A 20204-nucleotide genomic window follows, 5' to 3' on the forward strand; every position below is an offset into this window, starting at 1 on the left:
TTTGTGTCACACCTCGTATTACTTTGACATTGATTGAAATAATATTTTACATAAATTATAACTACTGACGTTGCAAAGTCGTTGCAGCAAACTTGCTGATAATTTCCTCAGGCTCACGTCAATGTGAATTAACGCCTTGATGTGATCTATACATTCTCATGTTGTCCATCAATCAAACCTATTGAAACTATTGACTGTGACATATAATCTTGATCGCTACTTCCAACTGTCTACAGGAGAAAACCAATGAAAAGTCAACAGTCAATATAAATTTAACCTTTGATATCTCAGATCAACCAATGCTACAAATATGCAATTGAGGAGACTGAAAAACTTATAAATTACTAAATTTACGATATACATTTTTTTTACTAGCTCATTATTAGTTTGTTCATATCAAAGTATTTGATACATATGAAGTAATCAGAAACTATTGCTGAAACAAAGTTTAATTTGACATTTTGGAATATCTCTAATATAGTGACTTTTGTAGGGGTGTGGAGGATGGAAATTTTTTCGTTGAGACAGAAATTTTTAAAATTAAAATATTTGGAATGGAAAATTTTCAGGATTTTCCAAACAGTGTGAAACATACCAAATTCTACATGTTATTTCTATCTGAAGCGGTTGTTTTCGATTTTCGCTAGAATGAGAACTGGCATTTGCAAATAAATTTCCCACGCTTATAGTGTGGAAAAATTTGAGAATTAGCCACTTAATGCACAACCATTCAAAAGTTTCCAACCCATCAGGATAATGAAAAATTGAAAAGTTATTTCCCGAAGTTAAGATTGGGATGGGAAATTGTTTTCCAAATCCCTGTTCTGACATTTCAGGATCCCGCACACTACTACTTTTTGCAGCTGACGAGGTTGATCAGTTAACCAAAGAAATATTGATTTCCCAGTTTCTGATTAGTACCCATGTTTATTATTATGTTTACTCGCTAAACACAGTTGCAAAAATAAAATAAGCAAGAATTAACTGGAAGTGGCACAGTAAATTGTACAGAAACATCAGAAATTCTGATATATTGCAATGAATGCAGAAAGATTTTGGCCAGTTTTGTAAAGAACTGAGCTGGTCTGAGATTTCTTGTATTGTGCTCAAGTCGACTTTATGCTCAGGTAGGGAAATTGGGACTGGACCTACAGTGGGGTGGGGTCAAGAGTGCCGTGCCATGTGTCGACCAATGATGAAACCCCCTGAATATGTATTGAGTGATATGAAATATTTTTTTCATGATCAAAACCAATGTAGAAGCTTGACTTAGCGTGACTTCAGATTTCAAAGTAGCGAGATAAGTCCCAATGTTCTTGTTTCTCTTTCTCACAACAATTGACGTTTACCTTTAAACATGACAATTGAGGTGTTTTCATTTCAGTTTCAAACACGGAGATAAAGAAAAAAATGAGAATTGTTGGTTTTTTGTATTGCTCAATTTAAGTGGTTCGGTCTCCAAAGTATTTTCTTCCAAAGTCAATCATTTTTTGTGTTATTAGCTGTATCATTAAAGTTATTAACACTATATAAACCAACAATTCACAAAAGCAATATCAACAAGAAAATAAAATACTATAACATGCTGTGCTGTATGTTTACTTTCGTACATGTCAATTTGTTAAATTTAATTACATGAAGAATACAAATTAATCAGATTTCATAATTGTCATCGTATGGGATAGCATAACTTGAATTGGTGATTTAAGTCCACTTTATACACAGTAACGCTAATTGGGACTGGACCTACAGTTTTAAAGTGGGATTCGAACCAATATGTGCCTCCCGGGACCCCTTGATTACAAGGAGACGACGCTACCACTGTGCCATCAGGAAGGCCCCTCTTAGGACTAAAGAATCATGCAATCATCGATGTTACAGTTAAACTTAAAAACAATGCACTGTTATGTTGTCTTTTGTAGTCATAAGGTACTACAGTGAGCTTTTACATTAAATAGGCAATGACCTTGGTGCTTACTGTGGAGAAATATTGTTCTCCCTCCCCCCGGTTGAAAGATCAACCCTGACGTTCGACAAGTCTTGCGATTACTATGTACTGTGCTGTGAGAACATGGGATCACTGATTCCAATGGCAAGTAAGGCTTTTTCATCATTACTTGTATAACTTTCATCATCATATAATTTCCACATTATCAAGCAATTAGTTTCCCCTCATAGCTGTAGAACCCAAGTCCCCCAATGCTAGTCAGACACCCTACCACATGAATGACTGAGGGTCAACATCTTGTACTTAAGCACTTAGATAATGGTTTATACAGGGTGGCGCTTATTGCATCTACCAATAGAAGTTGGCAACCCTGTCGGAATGCAGGTGCGCATGTGCAGAAGTTTCCCATACTTCGGCAGTGCAAGTCTCACAATTAGTCTGCCATGGAATGTTGGCCGGTTCAGACACGAATCGTGGCAGTAGAGGCATTCATCCGAATGGGTCTCATTCAGGAGACGCAGTAGGTGCTCCACTGGGAAGCATCAGGGTGCCAGAGAATCTGCCTCCTTCGACATGAAGACTTCTGTTTCTGCACACTGCCATTGGCTATCTATTGTGTGACCCATCGTATCATGTTGAGACACACTGGCACTGGTGGATGGCGAGTGGCGACCCTCATTGGGCTTTCGTCGCAGTGTCTCCTGAATGGGACCCGTTCGGATGAATGCCTCTACTGCCACGATTCGTGTCTGAACCCGCCAACATTCCATGGCAGACTAATTGCAAGACTTGCAGCTGCTTAAGCATGAGAAACTTCTGTGCATGCGCACCTGCATTCTGACAGTGTTGTCAACTTCTATTGGTAGATACAATATGCACCACCCTATATGTAGAGGCACATATTTGTGGTAAATAAAAAAAGCAAAATTTCAGTACAAAAACAGTCAATTTCAGGTTCAAAAGCGGTAAATAAAATAAAATTTCGTTGTTATAGCGGTGAGACAGCAGTATATAAAATGACATTTTGGTTTTAAAAAATGTGAATATAATCACAAATTTGATTTAAAAACTGCACTTACTACACACATATCCCTTCTAATAGCACATTTATATCATTACCAGAGTATTAAGTCTATTCCTGTGTAAAGGGGTCCATTTTTGCTTCTCAAATATTAATTAATCAATTTTCTGTGAATTGCATAACTCACAGGATAATTGTGACTTCAGAAAGTATCGCGTTGGTAAATAAACTCTAAATTTCGTGTTTGAGTCTTATTTCACATTTTACAGTTCATTTCGCATTACTTTCTGACAAAAGAGGGTAGGAAAATGCACCTCACATCTTTCACAAACATGAAAAATTAACATTACAATGTGTTATTTTACTTTTGTGTTTTCGTCAAAAACAAAATATGTATGCCTCTCTTTATATACCGTTTTAATAAGTTTACAGATAAGGATATATGTATAAAAATTCATCATGGTAAATACGCCTGATATAACTTTTTCTTTCTTCCAGAAAAACTTACTTCTGTTTTACAAGCAATGCTGGAAGTAGTTTGTCCTGATGAGGACAATGATGAACTCGAAGAACTTTCCAAAACATAGTAGTGCAAAGTTTATCCAGCACTTAGCATTCCAGTGTTACTTTTTCAACATTGTGGTGTAAATACGTTTTCTACTTTTATGTTACTTTGTGTAAAATCTGAAAAGTATTCTATTTATTCATTCTCTTCCTCTTCTTGTATTGTTATTATTTATATATATTTTTGTACCATCAATATTAAGTGAACAATTCTCTTAATAATGAATTATGATGTGCTGCTAAAACACTATGAAATGATTTTTAACATCCCTATATCATATTTAAAGCTATGACATTGACTTATACTTTATTTATTAGAATGTGACATATAACTTTGTTATTTCATTCAGCTGTATGATTTGGTTAGAAATGTTATGGAATATTTCTTTTCACTAATGAGAGCATGTGTACTTACAAGGGATTCTGCCACATTTGTACTGATTAGTGAAATGGTGTAAAATTTTCACACACACACACCTACAGAAGGAATATATATATATATATATATATATATATATATATATATATATATATATATATATATATATATATATATATATATATACAGGGTGTTTCAGAGTGACCCAGACACTACCTTTTTCTCGAACGGGAGATCGTATAAGTTGAAACAAAAAAATGCACCACTAAGTTGGGTCCAAAGAATCCGTAGAAAGTATTTGCAACAGTCCGAAAGCCACCCTTTGTGGTTTTAGTGGGGGGGCACATGCCCCGTTCGTGCGATTTTCAATTGGGAAGGGTATGTTTGGAATGCAGATTCGGAAAGGCGGGAAAAAATACGATTATCATATGAAACATTTGTCTGGACCACCTACCGTTTTCCGTGTAGAAAATGGTTTTGCAAAAAAAGTAAGGTGGGCCAAATCGAGTATACCGACTCGTTGTAAAGGTCACAGAAAATGTGAAAAGGATGCGAACATGATTTTGTAATCCACTGACCGGTTTCAAAATGGCGACTAAAACAATCCCGACCCCTGAAGTTGGTGTTAACCCTAGTTAAGGTACTTAATGGGAGACTTAATTGGCTCTCTTATACTCGCATGACATTTTAAAACTGATGTAAAAACATGGTGGACCTGTCAATTGCAAACTTATTTTAATGTGAAATTTAGCAGACTGATATAAATGGATATATATAGTGTGAGTCACCTAACATTACCACCGGAAATATATTATGAACAACAATCAACATTGAAAAACTACTTGGACGGACATAAAGGGCTCATGAAATTAGTGGAATCAATACATTCAACAAAGTAAGGAAATGTGATTTTCAACCCAAACTTAGTTGTTTTTTAAAAATGGAAATCCCATATTATTCTTAGCGCAATTGAAAGTAGGGGGGAAAAAGAGATTGAGAGTTTTGTTTATTACATTGTACGTCAATTACGTCCCAAGTAATTGTAACGTGAAATTGAGTGTGAAATACAACGATCAAGATGAACCTCAACAGTTCATTCATATGTATATTGGAGGACATCATCAAGAATGAAAGAAGAAATGTGTTAAAATGGAACCTTTATTATTTACAATGATGAAGAGTTTAGGAAGGAATTTAAATCCCACATTACACATACATATAAACTTTATTAGTATTGTTCTTTACAGTATGGATTCTCTTTGTCAGAGCATTGTACACATTGAATTACAGAAAACGAAAGAATTTCAGGACAATAAATGTTCAAAGTGTTCCCCATTATTTGCCACACACACTTTCAATCACGGCGTAGCATGTCCTCTGTAAACCTGCCGCAGGCTGCCTCAATACAATGTTTCATATCCTGTGAGGTTATAGGTGCATGGTGATAGACTTCCCCCTTTAACCTGCCCTACAAAAATAAGTCTGAAGGTGTCAGATTGGGAGACCGGGTTGGCCAATTTAAGTGCTGCATACAGTTGATGGAAAAAAAACAGCCAAAAAAGGAAACATGTTTGTTAAAAAACACAAATGAAGTCAAAAGGGGAAACATGTTTGTCACGAGCACCTACCTGATGGCACAGTCGTAGCTTCTCATAGCCTTGTAATCAAGGGGTCATGGGTTCAATACCTGGTGGAGGCACATACTGGTTTGGATCCCTCTTTAAACTGTAGGTCCAGTCCCGATTAGCCTTACTGTGCGTAAAGTGGACTAAAAACTCCAACTCAATCAATCAATGTTTGTCACGACACTCGAATGAACTTCTGAGATCTTTGTTTCAAGCATCAACTTCACGTTACAATTACTTTGAAACTAATTGGCATATTACAATGTAACAAAAGACATTCTTAATGTTGTTTTTTTTTCGCTACTTTCAACTGAACTAAAAATAATATGAGGTTTCTTTTTTTAAAATCATACGTCCTTACGTGGTTGAATTTATCGTATCCATTAATTTCATGAGCCTCTCTCCTAACTTTGTCTTTGCATACAAGTAGTTTTTCAATATTCATTGTTGTCACCAAATATTTCCAGTGGTAATGTTAGGTGACTCACCCTGTAATATAAATATAATATAATATAATATAAATATATATATACACACACATATACATACATACATACATATAACTGGCAAGTCTGAGAATCTCAAGAAAGTCGCATGACTGAATCATTTTTCCAAGAGATGCTGTTATACTGACAAGTGGACCAATAATTGACATGATACATTTACGTCAAGGAAAAAATCATTGAAAAGTAAATTCATGACAATAATCTACATGAAATGGGTCAATTTCTTGAAATACCTTCATGATTATATGAGTTGGTAAGGCTGTCACCTTGTACTTAAAATATCCAGGAATAATTTCTGCATGGAACTTACCGTGCACAAAGCAACTTTGATAATATACTTTCTGTATTAAAGATATTTTCTAGATTACACACTGCACTAGACAGATAAAATTAACACCTGTAACTATGAATGTGCCTTACTGATTTATCTACATTTATTATATAACATAGTAACCTTGTTAAGCTTATTCATAATAAACAAAGTGCAGTACGTTTTTTTGCTGTTTATACTTGGTACCTCTTTTTAACTTTTTAAAGATGTTTTGATAAATCAAGAATTTCATATTGGAAACTTAAATATAAGAATCATCATTTTAAAAAAAGAAAAATGAAAATAATTCTTATTTTTGTAAATATATATAAATTAAATTCTATATACAGTGGAACCTTGTATGCATTTTTTCAATCAACTATCATTAAAAATCTTATATTGTGGGAAAATGTGTAATGAATATTTGATAGCATGTTTCTTCATTGAGACCATGATAACAAAGTGTACAAAGCAGGAAAATGTAAAATGAAGCTCCTTTGTACTTGTAATCTTTGTGTAATATGTTTGCTCAGCCATTAGTTCCTAATTAGATATTTTGGATTACATGGGGATATTATGCTTTTGATAGCATATTTAGGTTTTACTCATCTCCCTAGACAAACAAATTCAAAGGTATATTTTCCTCATAAGCAGGGAACGGATTTATATGTAAATAATTATCTATGTATGAAGCTGAAATCAGGTATATTTTCTATGTTATCTTTGCGCAGCATGGCATATAGACTCGAAAAAATGTTTTTATTTTCCATATTTGTACACGTATTAGGTTTTGGCTCATATCTTACATATTTTAGTTATATTTACATATTATTTCCATATTTCAGAACATTTCTCAACACATTCTCCATATTCGCGCAATAACTGCATGTCCCGGTGTGTCCAAAAGAGTTGAGTGAATTTCTTGCGAATAACTAACAAAGTCCGAAGCAACGTTAACAAACAAAAGTTTACGACCTTTTTTTAATACCCTCCGATTGTGTTAATTACAAGTTTTCTTGTAATGTTTTCTTTTCTTTTACACTTCCAAACTATTTGCCCTCACTATTGTAAAACAGTTGAAATTCCTGTTTATTTACCATTGTTGTCAACAATAGAGAATGAGGGCTCACAAATCAGCTCCTGGTTGTTACAAATGTTATTTTAGCAACGTTGGAAGAGAGTCCTACTAGTTACGTGCCAGAAGCAATAATTTTGTGACACACACACAATGGATTTGCTTCTGGTTTGTCTTCAACACAGTCACGGTAATAAATGCAATGCCGAGAGAAGCGCAAGCAATTGTTTTAAAACTCAAGAATTACATACATAATTATTAAATTATTATTTTTTTTTACAATTTTAGGTCCATATTTAACTTCATATTTTGGTGAAAATAACTAAATATGTATTTACACATTTTTACTACATATAAATCGCAGTTCCCTTCTCATAAGCTATATCATGATAATGACCGATCACCTTAATTCTTATTGTTAATTGTGGTCAAGAATATGACAAGACTTACAGTATAATAAATATGTTACAGTAAAAAAAAAACAATGTTTTACTGTTTTTATATAAAAAGACATCTATATTTTTATAAAAGATACATTTACATGTGGACAATGAGGTTATGGCAGAATCCCTAAACAAAAATTGTGTTGTCATGTGACAAAATGCTCTATTGTTGGTAAACTATAAATGTTAAATAGCTGTGTGATGCCTAAACAATCATGTATGGAAATGTAAAATGTTTGTGTTTGTCTGGAAACAGTATTTATGAATAAATGTATGTGATCAGTTCTAAAGTATGTTCCTCTTTCTTTTACCTTAGTAATTTTGAAAAATCAATTTCATCAATTTGAAAGTAGAATTAGTCTTCCAAATTCGATATGCACGTGTGTGTGTGACAGTGGCGTAGCGTTATAGTATGCCCGTATGCCTGGCGTTCCCACATTTAAAATTTCAAAAATGCGTAAATGCTGTGAATATAAAGTAAAACTTGACTAATTTCATATATGTTTGACCTTCATGGCATTATAATAGCTATTTTTCGCGATCCGCTTGCAACGCTCCACTCTCAACACTCGTTCTAGCATCTTCTTTCAATGCCTTTCCTGGCCGGACGCCGGGCAGGTTCGGCGTAAAAGACTCTATATTCCTTGCTGCCTTTCTGGAGGGAAAGCTTCGATGTCTACAGCACGTGCGTAAATGCTCTCTCATACGACAGCGTACGGAGCAGCAGAGGTCTACCGTGATTGGTTCATGTGACCCTTCTTGCCTTCTGAAGCAGACGACAGCGGTAGAATTCCTACACGGTTCATTGCGCTCATGCAACTCGTGCTATGTGATGCTACAATACGCAATATTGACTGACGTAACTTTACCAATCTCAAATATACCGTTTCTTAATGGCCACCGCATTGTATAATTTCCGCACGAACAGCGATGTGCATTAGAAACTAAAAGATCAACACAGTTTTTGTCAAATAAGTTGGTTAAGTCTTCGTGGTAGAAATTCAGCCTGTGGCTGCTCTACCACTTAACCCTCAAAACTATTATTTTTTTTATTGTTATTACCTAACTGCTTAATATTGTGTCAATGGAAATGTTTACCATTCATTTGAAAACTCTTAACATCGAATTGTCTCTGGACAAAATTATTTTAAAATGTTTATCAGAATTCTCAAGATGTAATAAACAGTGGTCTGAATTACTAATCGGCACTGTTACGTCAGTAGAGTGCACGATAGTTGGATCATCCACCCACCTCCGTGTCAGAAAGCTTTGCACAGTGCGCCAAGACGACAGAGGTCCTTGGTGCGAATCCCGGCTTGAGCACGGGTGTTCTTTGTCAGTGTCCCTTCATCAATATCATCACTCATATATTCATATTCACAATTAACCAAAAGTGGTAGAAAAGCGAAGTAAAATAAACCAAATCAATCAGTAGTTGGATCGCCCACATCTACTGTTGTGCAGAGGTGCTTGTGATTCAAGTAGGTTTTTTAATGACTTGCGTCAAGCAGAAAGGTATATAAAAAAAGGTATTTAGAAAAAGGTATAAAACACCAGAGTTCAAAACATTTGTGGCATAGTGAGGCATCTCATTTTCTAGCTAAAACATGCAATGATGATGTTTTATTGAAAACCCAGCTGACTTCAGGCAAATAAACAATACATGTGGCGACTAATTCTATAAGTAAATTATTAAGCAAGAAAGGGCCGACCCTTCCTTTGGACTTGGCGTTTCCAGCCGAAATGTCCATGCTACGCCACTGGTGTGTGATAAAATTATATACATACGAGGGACATTTTTCATGTAGTGACACTGTTAGTTATGCTTGGCAGTGATTAGTGTTGTACTACGGATTGTGTGTAGGTGTTTGGTGGTGAATAGTACCGTTGTGTGGTAGTTAGAAGACGTTAAAGTGAAGTGCGTGTATAATACCACCCTGAACAATGTTCACGCGTGAAGAACAGAAAATATTCATGAAATTTCAGGTTGCACGTGGATGGAATGCACGGCAAATTCAAAAGGGCTTATGAGAGGCATGTGGGGATCACCCTTTACCATATCGTACTGTTGCCAGATAGGGCCAAAACATTGGAAAGTGGTCGAAAGAACATGGTGGTGGGCATCCTAGCACAGCAACAGATCTACATAATTTGAAGGTGGTGGTGATTTTGATATATGACCATGACGGGGCTATCCCTGCACATCGTGTTCAACAAGGTATTATAATGAATACAGACTATTACGTCAGTTACCTTTGTGACCATTTGCACCCTGCTCTTAGGCGCAAAAGACCACATCTCCAATCAGGACACATCGTTCTCCACGATAACGCAAGATGTCATACAGCACAAGTGGTGCAGAACGTACTGCAACAATGGGGTTACTCTCCTGATATGAGTCCTGCGACTTTGATTTGTTTCCCAAGATGAAGGGGAAACTCTTTCCAGACATCCTGAGCATCATTTTGACCACAGAGCGGTCTTTGCGCTCACTGGCACGAACAGGAGCTATCAATGGCATCTAATGACTGCCAGATGTTTGGAAACGTGTTCATGCAGCAGCAGGAGATTACATTGAAGGATTGTAAATGATTCCAATGATACGATGGCCCTCGTATATCAAATCAGAATGAAATAGGAAACACTCACTGGACACTTTTCGATTTTCTGGTGAGTGTTTCCTTTCCATTCTCATTTGTTATATTGTCATTCTGGCTCTCCTTCCTTTCATTCACTATCTAAATATCACATACCACGTGTATCATAAAACTTATCAGGTTTATCATTAGAAAATTATCTGAAACACAACAATGAGGTTTGTTGTATAAGAATGACAAAATCTTCCAAGTTTTGTTTTTATGTGCAAGACATTTGTGGTGCTGGTGTAGTGTTAAAGAAAATGGCGACTTTCACAGATCCAGATGAAGCAGGTTCTGTCTAAAAGTACCATGATGGATGAAGTCCGCAACAACTGTAGAGGGATGGTTCCGTACTACCTAGAAGAAAATTAATTTACCAGTGGCACAAATATTTTGTTGAAACTGGTTTTGTGCAAAGAAACACACAGGAAGGTCACCTAACTTGGAAAATGTTGATCCCGTGTGGGAAGTCTTCCATCGTAGTCCACAAATATCAACAAGATGAGCAAGCAAGGAATTGGGTGATGTTTCTCATTCCACAGTTTGGAGGATATTACGCAAGGAAAGTGTGGCAAGAACTCGAATTTTGATGGGATTGTGACCGATTACTTTGGGTCACGTATAATAACGCACATGTAGGACAAAAGGGTGATTTCAAGGAACAGGAATTGTGCATAGGAAGAGCGTTTGGTTTCAGTGAGAGTGTTTAGTTACATGTGCTGAGCCGTGATCCTAGCAAAGCAAAACAACTAGGACAATGGATTGAATAGTGTTGCAATAGAAGCTGTAGCTAGGCGGGTAAGAGCCTGAATGCCATTGGATAACATTGCATGGCGTGATTATGCTAAGACCAATCACAGTCTTAGAGTTGTAATGGGGTGAGTGATGAAAAAAGGACGAGAACAGTGCAGTTGGGGAAACAAAAGGCTTAACATCAACTTCCTCGGTGAGCAAAGATTTCCTCGATTGGCCGTAGTGCCATCAGACGTCGTGCTGCGAGTTCCCCGCGGTTGACCAAAGAACGAAAACAGTTCAGTTCGAGACACAAAAGAATTAAGAACTACTTCCTCGGTTGGCAGTAGTGCCATCAGAAGTCGCATTCAGAGTTCCCTGTGGTTGACCAAACTTTATTCGGGCATCGAGAAAATACTTTTAAACACATTAGATGGTAGTTTAAATCGCTAGTAAAGGTACGCTTGTGAAGAGCTGTTATTGAAACTAATTGTTACTACTATAATCCCACACCATATTCTCTGAGAAAGAAAGAAGAAAATAGAACAGCATAAGAAGAAAAGTTGATATTGATTATTGGAAATACCACTGTTTATACTGTAAAATCTATAGTGATGTAGTGAATATTGGATTTGAAGATTTATTTTCAAATATAAGGTAAAAATTAGATATTATTAGTAGTTTATTTCCTTTTGTGTTAATCTTATTTACTGTTAACTAATTAGCTAACTAAAGACTTGTGAGTGACTTGTCAGTCTGGTGTTATAAACCCAGAGCTCGCAAGCTGAACCAGGTCAATATATTCAAAGCAATGGTAAAATGTCACGTCTAAATTAGAAAATAATGTAACCAAAATTAAAACAAAAAGAGAGACGGTTGAAGGATGTGTGTCGCGTAACTGGTGGAACCCACATTGAACATTTCCGGACAATCATAGAAACTTGAAGTGTTACTGATTGATACACAACAAATATAATTGTTGTATTATATATAGTTTAGTCAAAATAAATTAAAGTTGTTTACTCTATTATGAAACACCCTGTATAATAATGACATAAGGAAAGAAGAGATTAAAACTGTATGGTATAATAGTGTATGTCCAGAGAGTAGCTCAGTAACATATATAGAATCAGTTTCCAAGTCAATCTTTATGCCAGTAAGTTTGCTATTTTCAAGTAAAATACATCTTGCACACAAATATGTTTGCAGAGAAGCTTTGTAGATGGCACCATGGTCTATAAACCACTGCACAAGCAAAAAGCCAACAGGATTTGATATCTACAGAAAATTGTGTGTCCAAATGTGTACAGAGCGACTGAAAATCAATAAGATGGAAGGGGATTGATTTTGGCACTATATATAATCTTGATCCCATCATCTTATCCAGTAACCAGTGCTGGAAAAGTTTAAAGCCACTCTCATTCTCCCTATTTTTTTATGCACTCTCTGGGTTAATTGCAATGATAAAGACGAACTGATGAAATGGATGAATGGGCGAATACAATAATACATTCATGCCTCACCTGGGTTTAAACCAGTGGCGTCACGTGCGGTTCGCATACGAGTGTTCACAATAATGTTTTGGTACTGAATGCAGATTTACTCCACTCCCTTGTAACTTCATCTTCAATTGAAAAAGTTAGAATAACAGTTATTTTCAACAATGTTCCCCCCAAAAATCATGCTATATTTGAAGTAATGCAAGAAGGACCTAGGGGAAATTGTCCCTCTCCTGCTTCAAATCTGCCAGGTTTAGCGAATTCTCGCTAAAGTTTGCAACTATGTAGCACAGACATTTTCGGGTCCCCCTAGACATGCCTTGTATATGCTGCACTCTGGTGCCGAATGTAAGAAGTATTTCCGCTTGCATCAGTGTTCGCACAGCGAAGTGAACATCTTCGGGTTAAAGTGGTCAACAGCCCCTTAGCTGTCAGCTCTATGCAACAAGCAAAGCAATTTTGTTCAACGCCCTCCGTGGAACACCGTGGGAGTCAGTGTTACCAACTATCTAGAGAAGCTATCAGACGTAAAATAAGTAGTATCAGAGTAAATTGTGTTTATATACTCGTACATCAAATATAGTATTTTAATGAATAAACATATGTATGTGTGTGTGTGTGTGTGTGTGTGTGCATTTAATATGTACGTAATTTAAGACATATACATGAGTGTTCATGTGCTCCTGCGAACATTATCAGGCGACGTGCCTGGTTTAAACATCGGATATCTGGCTTCATAGTGAAAATCAGCTGAAAGTCATCACAATAGGTTCAGATTGGTGACATTTTCTCACAGCGATTACCAATAGTTCATATTAGCCATTTCTAGTTAATTGCACTTTTTGCTTTTTGGCACAAGATGTAGTGCAGTGTTAGCTGGTATAAGGAAATTGGGTTCAACCAAGTAAACACTGTTCACCAGAATGGCAGTGTTAAAGTTTCAACAAATGCTGGCCTGTTGTTTTCAGCATTCGTTGATTGGTTAGGATTTACCATATGACTACACACCACACTGCAGACCATTCCAGAACAAAGTGCAAACACCAAATACACTACGTGACACAAAATGAATGAAGTAAACAACTTGGTGTTGCATTTTGTAACCAACTACAAACATGAGTGTAAAGAGAGTCAAAATAGCAAACTTGGAAGGGACTATTGGAGCTCCATTTGCGTGCACACACTCGCAGACAGAAATAACAAGAGAGCGAGGTCAAAAGACAGACGGAAGTGAAGATCATCAAAGTATATCCCACCTGGAAGTATATCTTCCACCTTCGAGCGTACATTCCCACCTACAAAAACGTAAGGATATTGATTAGACCTGAAACGATGAATCGGTATCGTTCGATACCAGTGGTATCGGTGGGTATTTACTGATACCGGGCAATACTTTTCTGGCCTTTCACAAGATTCAGAAAACTGCTGTATGATATTTTTGCAGAGTCTTAATTAGCAAAATTCAAAGTTTATTTTCATTTCGGACAAGTTTTATGTGAAAAATCTAAATTTTTGTGACAACATAACATGTAATTTAATTATTTTCCTGTAGTTTACGGTTATTACAAGCATAAGAAAACAGTTTTTTGTTGTGACGTTTCAGAACACACGCTCCCTTCATCAGACATTTATTTTCATTTTGACTAAAGATACAGTTATAACAATGGTTAGCAATTTTTTTTTAAAAAAAGAAAGAATCCGTTATATAATGGATGTTGTCAATGTTTAAACTACAGGAAAATAAGTCTACAATGCAAGCAATGCGTACATACAAGAAAAACTATGTAATTTAATATTCTGATATAATTCTCAAATATTTTAAACCAAAAATTTTGGTACATTGATGCATAATTAGAATGGAATACTTACACATAAATAGTAATCAACAATTGAACAAAGCCGGCCTCCATGGTGGAGTGGTTAGCACAGCATGCTTCAATGCTAGGCATACCAGGTTCGAATCTCAACCTAGGCATGTTGGTGTTGTTTGTGAGTGTCCCTTCATCAATATCATCACTCATTCTCATCTTTGTGATTAGCCAAATGTGTCAAAACAGCAAAGTAAAATAAACTCAATATTTTGAACAACTTTTAATTATTACAAGCATCCGTAGCAGTGGGAATCTGTGAAAATATCTGCATCAACTCAGCTCTAACATTGATGACACTAGGGATCATATGGTTGGGGAGGTGATAACAATAACAAATGTCCATTTAGTTTTGATGCAAGTATGAGGTGCTGACTAATGTTGGATGAGGTTTAATGCTTGGATGTTGGTAGTGAAAACTGCGGAGCGAATTTACAATATAGAGAAAGTCTCCAATTTTGTTAATTTTTGGTATACTAACTAATTTTGACCTCCTAATTACGAATCTGTTGAAAAAAAACGGGGGTCACGTCTGAAAATTTGAAAAAAAGCCGATTGAATATTTATATATATATATATATAGGTGTATATGTGTAGTTTTACGAACAAAAATGTAATCTCCTGTCATTGTGTCCAACCACACCGTTGTTTTACAAGAAAATGATTTATGATGTTCAAATCTAGTACGATCCCTATTCTTTCGATGAATTTAGGGGTGAAATGAGTGCTAATGGAACCTAACCTAACAGGCCTAACCTAACCTCATGTGAATGGTTCGTGGGGCTACCCGTGGATGGTTTTTGGGGCTACCCAAAGATGGTTTGTGGGGCTACCCATGGATGATTTTTGGGGCTAACGTCAATGGTTTGTGGGGCTACCCGTGGATGGTTTTTTGCGGTAAACAAACAATTTTTCATCAAAATGTACAATTTTCAGACGTGACCCCTGGTTTTTTTAGAACATATTCGTGATTAGGAGGCCAAAATTAGTTAGTATACCGAAAATTAACGAAATTGGAGACTTTCTCTATATTGTAAATTCAAAATACCAAAACTGCTCTCGTGTCGGAGTCAGAGCGGAAGATAGGTAAGTGTGCAGTGCTCGAAAAATCTTCTTCAGAGCTAGGTGCCAGCTCTGAAAATCAGGCGCCAGGTAACCCACCTCCTAGCAACTGTGCATACTATAAGAAGCTGAGCATCACCCTATTCAAAACATCGCTACATCATGTGAGAAAGCGGGAAATGGGGGGGTTGAGAGACAAAGAGTAAGAAATTGTTACTGATTCTGTGGAATGTTCACAACGTTGATAAAAAAAAAAAAAAATTGCTAACTTACGCTGTATTGCAATTTGAACTTAGGATGTTCAAAATTTCATGCATGCAAACTTCAATAACGGCAATATTACAGCAAGAGATCACAGTCGCCAGACTGAAACTTTTAGTAACCATGGCGACCTGGATTTTTCGAGCCCTGTAAGTGTGACATGGTTTAGTTTTCCAAGACCTAGTTGAAACTGAGTGATTACAAGGGAAAGTAGTTCATTGTCAATGTTGCTTTCTGTGGAGAGTTGATTGTGACTGCATCATCAAGATAACTTCTGCCCATGTCCTATGTAAAGACAGTAGCTGCGATTGGGTGCCAAAACTGAGAGGGGGGGGGGGGCAAGGGCAGTTTAATTTTTTCTTGGTAGACAAGGCTTAGCATTAAGAGGCCATAGTGATTGCGTACATCAAAATTTGTGCCTCCTCAGGGAATGCAAACCTGGAAACTGATCACAAAGCAAGAGCTTTAACTATTAAACCATCCAGGAAAAGTAGAATCAAACTATTGGTCAAATATTTTAGTTAACTTAGTTTCATCATTTGAAAGGTGCAAGACCTTCATTATCAATGCTTAACTATGAAAATATTACATAGTTTTTGATTCAGTTAACTAAAACAATACAAATTGAATGTTCCATTACGTTACTCCCAGGGAAAAAAATATTTCATTTTTAAACACAACCTTGAAAAAAAAAGTTTTTGTCCAGGTTTTATTTGAAAACTCCCAAAAAAATTGGCCCCGGTTGGATTTTTTCGAAAAAAAAAAACAGGCAAAATGGCAACCCTGAATAAAATGGGTACCTAGATGATACACCTGCTAAGTGCAGAGAAAAAATTTAAAAGTCTACAGATGCCCCTGGGTAGGGGAGCATGGTGCTGACCACATCACCTCCAAAAAATGGCCAAGATTGAGATTGTGTGGGACTCGACCTCCACATCTGTTCCTTCATGGCACAGTGCAATTTTCATGGAAACTTTACTTTACTTACAACGATAGGGGCAGTTGTCCCCCCACTATGGCCTCTTTATCCTAAGCCTTGTGTACCAAGAAAAAGTAAACTGTCCTTGCCCCTCCCAGTTTTGGCACCCAATCGGTGCTACTGCTTACTAACCTTTCACCACTCCCCCATGTTAGGGTCACTTTGTCTTTGCTTGGGACATGGACATATTTCCAATGCCTGACCCTGTGGCCGAGTGGTTAGCACATTGCGCTGCGACTCCAAGGGTCCCGGGTTCGAATCCCGGTCGGGCTTGGTTGTTTGTGAATGTCCATTCATCAATTTCATCACTCATCCCCATCTTCGCAAATTAGCCAAGAGGCACAAAACGTGAAGTAAAATAAACTAAAATCAATCAATCAATCATATTTCCAATGAAAGAAAGGAAATAATGGTATGATACTTGGAGGTTTCATTCTATGATATAGTACCAAACTATCAGCGTAAAAAAACTTCCGAGTGGAAAGAAAATAATCAAAATTCAAACTATTAAAATTTGAAAGTGGTCTAAGTGAAGTAACATTAATGTAAAAATATTTATGCTGCCATAATTAATTTTACTAGGCTATTTTACTACAAATTGAGCTCAATCAATATTTCTTTCATGAACTACCACTGGCACAAACGTTGTCTTGAATATGTACGTCTTTGTTCATATAATTTATTCCCAATTTTTCAAGCTTACACCTAACTTCTCTTTCTTTTGTTGATAACAAATTGCTCATTACCACTATTTACTAGAAGCAAAAATGACAGACTGCACTTATCAAAAAATACACCACTGAATGCTGGAATATGGTTTTTAATAACATCCCAAACAATATTTAAATACTCCCCCACCCCGAAATAAACAGACATTGACTATAAAAGACTATTTGTTAAACAAAGCATTATATAGTCATTTGCTAAACAAAGCATTATATAGTCTATCTTCATTTATGGAAAATATAGGAGGACTACACATTAACTAATAATATCTCTAGTTATTTATGCCATATTTATTCATTATTATATTCTTTAACTTTTAATTTATAATCATTTTGTACTGTTTATAACATATATACTCTCATGTTTTGAAATTCTATATAGTAATATCTCTCTCTTTTGTGTATGTAAAATTTTATGTAATCTTTTTAGGACATATCATATTCTTAACAATCATATATTGTATACAAAACTCTCAATACTCCATGTGTTACCATTAACTTTTTCCATGTCTATATCACAGGTTTACAGAAATAAATATTATTATTATTATACAGTATTAGCATAAAACATTTTGCTATGTAGTTCAGCAGCTATTAAAAGAAAGAATAACATATCACATCACACAAATTTGCATTAGTGCATACGAAACATATCGCTATGGGAAAATATATACTGTCTGCATTCCTTCTTCTGGGAATGGTGTAATATTTTCAGTACTCTGCACTGTTTGACTTGAAATAATGCCACTCCCACCTATTGATAGAACTGTGAATGTGTTGCCATTTGAATCACTATCAATCATGGTACTAACTGGTTGACAATCAACACTTTGGTCATGTACAAGTTCAACTTCTGCTGCAATGTCAAAATCTTCAAAATGAAGGACTTGCTTGGGCTTCTTATCACATTTTATATTTCTTGGTTTCACAGTACATGTTGATACATTACTCTTTGAAGTGTGTTTTTTGATATGATCTTTCAACTTATCCAACCGAGTAGTTTGAAACTGGCAAACAGAACAGGACATCAATTTATTTGACGAATCATGCATACGTGCATGCCTACGCATATTTCTCACTAACGAAAATGCTTGTCCACAAATTTCACACTGAAATGGCTTTTCTTTTGTGTGAGTAAGAAGATGACCTTTGAGATTCTGCTTCCTCACTGCCTGAAACTTGCACTCCAAATACGGACACTTGAAAGTATGACCAGAATGTACTAACTTGTGAGTTTTAAATGTACTTTGGTGTGCTGTACTGAATCCACACTGATCACAAAGATGTTTTTTCTCTGGTGTGTGCACAATCATGTGATTCTGTAGTGCATGTTTCCACTTGAAACCTTTGCTGCACATGTTACATACGTAAGGTTTTTCGGTTGAATGTTTTGGAGTGTGCAGATTTAAAGCTGTTCTTGTTTGAAACCTTATATCACATGCACCACAGAAGAAAGGTTTTTTATGTTGATGGCGATGCAAATGTTTCTTTAAATTTTCATTACTCTCTGCTTCGTACATACACAATGAGCACACAAGTTCTTGATGGTCCACGTCTCTCAAATGCTTCAACAATTCATGAACTTTAAAGTATGAACTGTTGCATGTATAACAAACATAAGATTTCCTTAAATGCACCAATCTGTGTTGACATAAAAGGAGCTTTGTTTTAAACTTCAACTTACACTTGGAGCAGGGAAAAATATTCTTCTGTGTACTTTCACTAAAACTGCCTTCACCAGTCAATATATCATCTTCAGTTACACGACAGATGGTATTAGTCTCTAATTCACTTACATTAAAACCTACCTGAAATTTATCCGACAAGAAAACTGGACTTTTGAGGTCATTATTGATTCCAACATTACTTTCACCCAACTTTACTGGCATTAGAATCGAATCACCTTCCAGTAAATTCATGTGTACGTAATCGTTCACAGGCAGAGATTTATGATCTGATTCAGGGTAAGAATTGTCACTCTGCGCCAAGACATGCTCTTTACGTTTTTCTTTGTAAGTGCTACATAATGACAGTAATTGAGGCATATTAAACACTCTGGCAATAGTTTCGACATGATGGAGATGTTCGTTTGACACATTGATTCTGCCCAAGTACACAAAATCAACCACTTTCCTTGCACATTCTAAGCAACTATCTTCAGGATTCACTAACAGTTTGATTTCTAAAGGTTTACTAAAAGACCAGTCATACTGCACACTTTGTGTTGCACTGCCCATTTCCGTAGCTGAAGCGACTGAACTAGTGTTGATGGATAGGCGAGAGAGATATATGTTTTTTAGATACGAACTAAATATACTGAAAACACATGAATGAGTCCATATCACCTTGTCAGCAACGTGTATCTTTACATCACAAAACATTCCACTGACACTTTGAACATGTAAACTGTCTGATATTATGTTATTAACATTCACAGACTGGGCTACGGTACACATGCTTTCTGTTTATATTTACATGAAAAATGCTAATATAAGGACAAGTGGATGACAACTACTAACAATGTTTTCTTTGCCGTGTAGAGTTACGCAATGATTAGCTATTACGTCT

At 36.1% G+C, this 20204-nt stretch overlaps 2 protein-coding genes across 2 annotated transcripts in view; one reads left to right on the forward strand and one right to left on the reverse strand.

Annotated features, from left to right (window-relative positions):
• Nucleotides 1-4030, forward strand: part of JhI-21 (Juvenile hormone Inducible-21) — a 102972-nt gene extending 98942 nt beyond the window's left edge. The window contains exon 8 of the mRNA XM_083138448.1: nt 3468-4030. Within this exon, the coding sequence (XP_082994574.1) occupies nt 3468-3556 (89 nt within the window). The 3' untranslated portion in view covers nt 3557-4030. The remainder of the gene's footprint in view (nt 1-3467) is intronic.
• Nucleotides 4031-17888: 13858 nt separating this feature from the next.
• Nucleotides 17889-20100, reverse strand: Plzf (Promyelocytic leukemia zinc finger). Its single transcript, XM_083138449.1, has one exon. The coding sequence runs from the start codon at nt 20090-20092 to the stop codon at nt 18293-18295; it is 1800 nt and encodes a 599-aa protein (XP_082994575.1). The 5' UTR covers nt 20093-20100; the 3' UTR covers nt 17889-18292.
• Between the last annotated feature and the right edge of the window lie 104 nt (nt 20101-20204).

This window comes from Lepisma saccharinum, chromosome 17 (genome assembly GCF_977018435.1).
Source record: "Lepisma saccharinum chromosome 17, izLepSacc3.1, whole genome shotgun sequence".
Classification (NCBI taxonomy): domain Eukaryota; kingdom Metazoa; phylum Arthropoda; class Insecta; order Zygentoma; family Lepismatidae; genus Lepisma; species Lepisma saccharinum.

Excerpts from the sequence above, each read along its gene's own strand:
- Plzf (XM_083138449.1), bottom strand. The coding sequence starts at position 20,092 with ATGTGTACCGTAGCCCAGTCTGTGAATGTTAATAACATAATATCAGAC.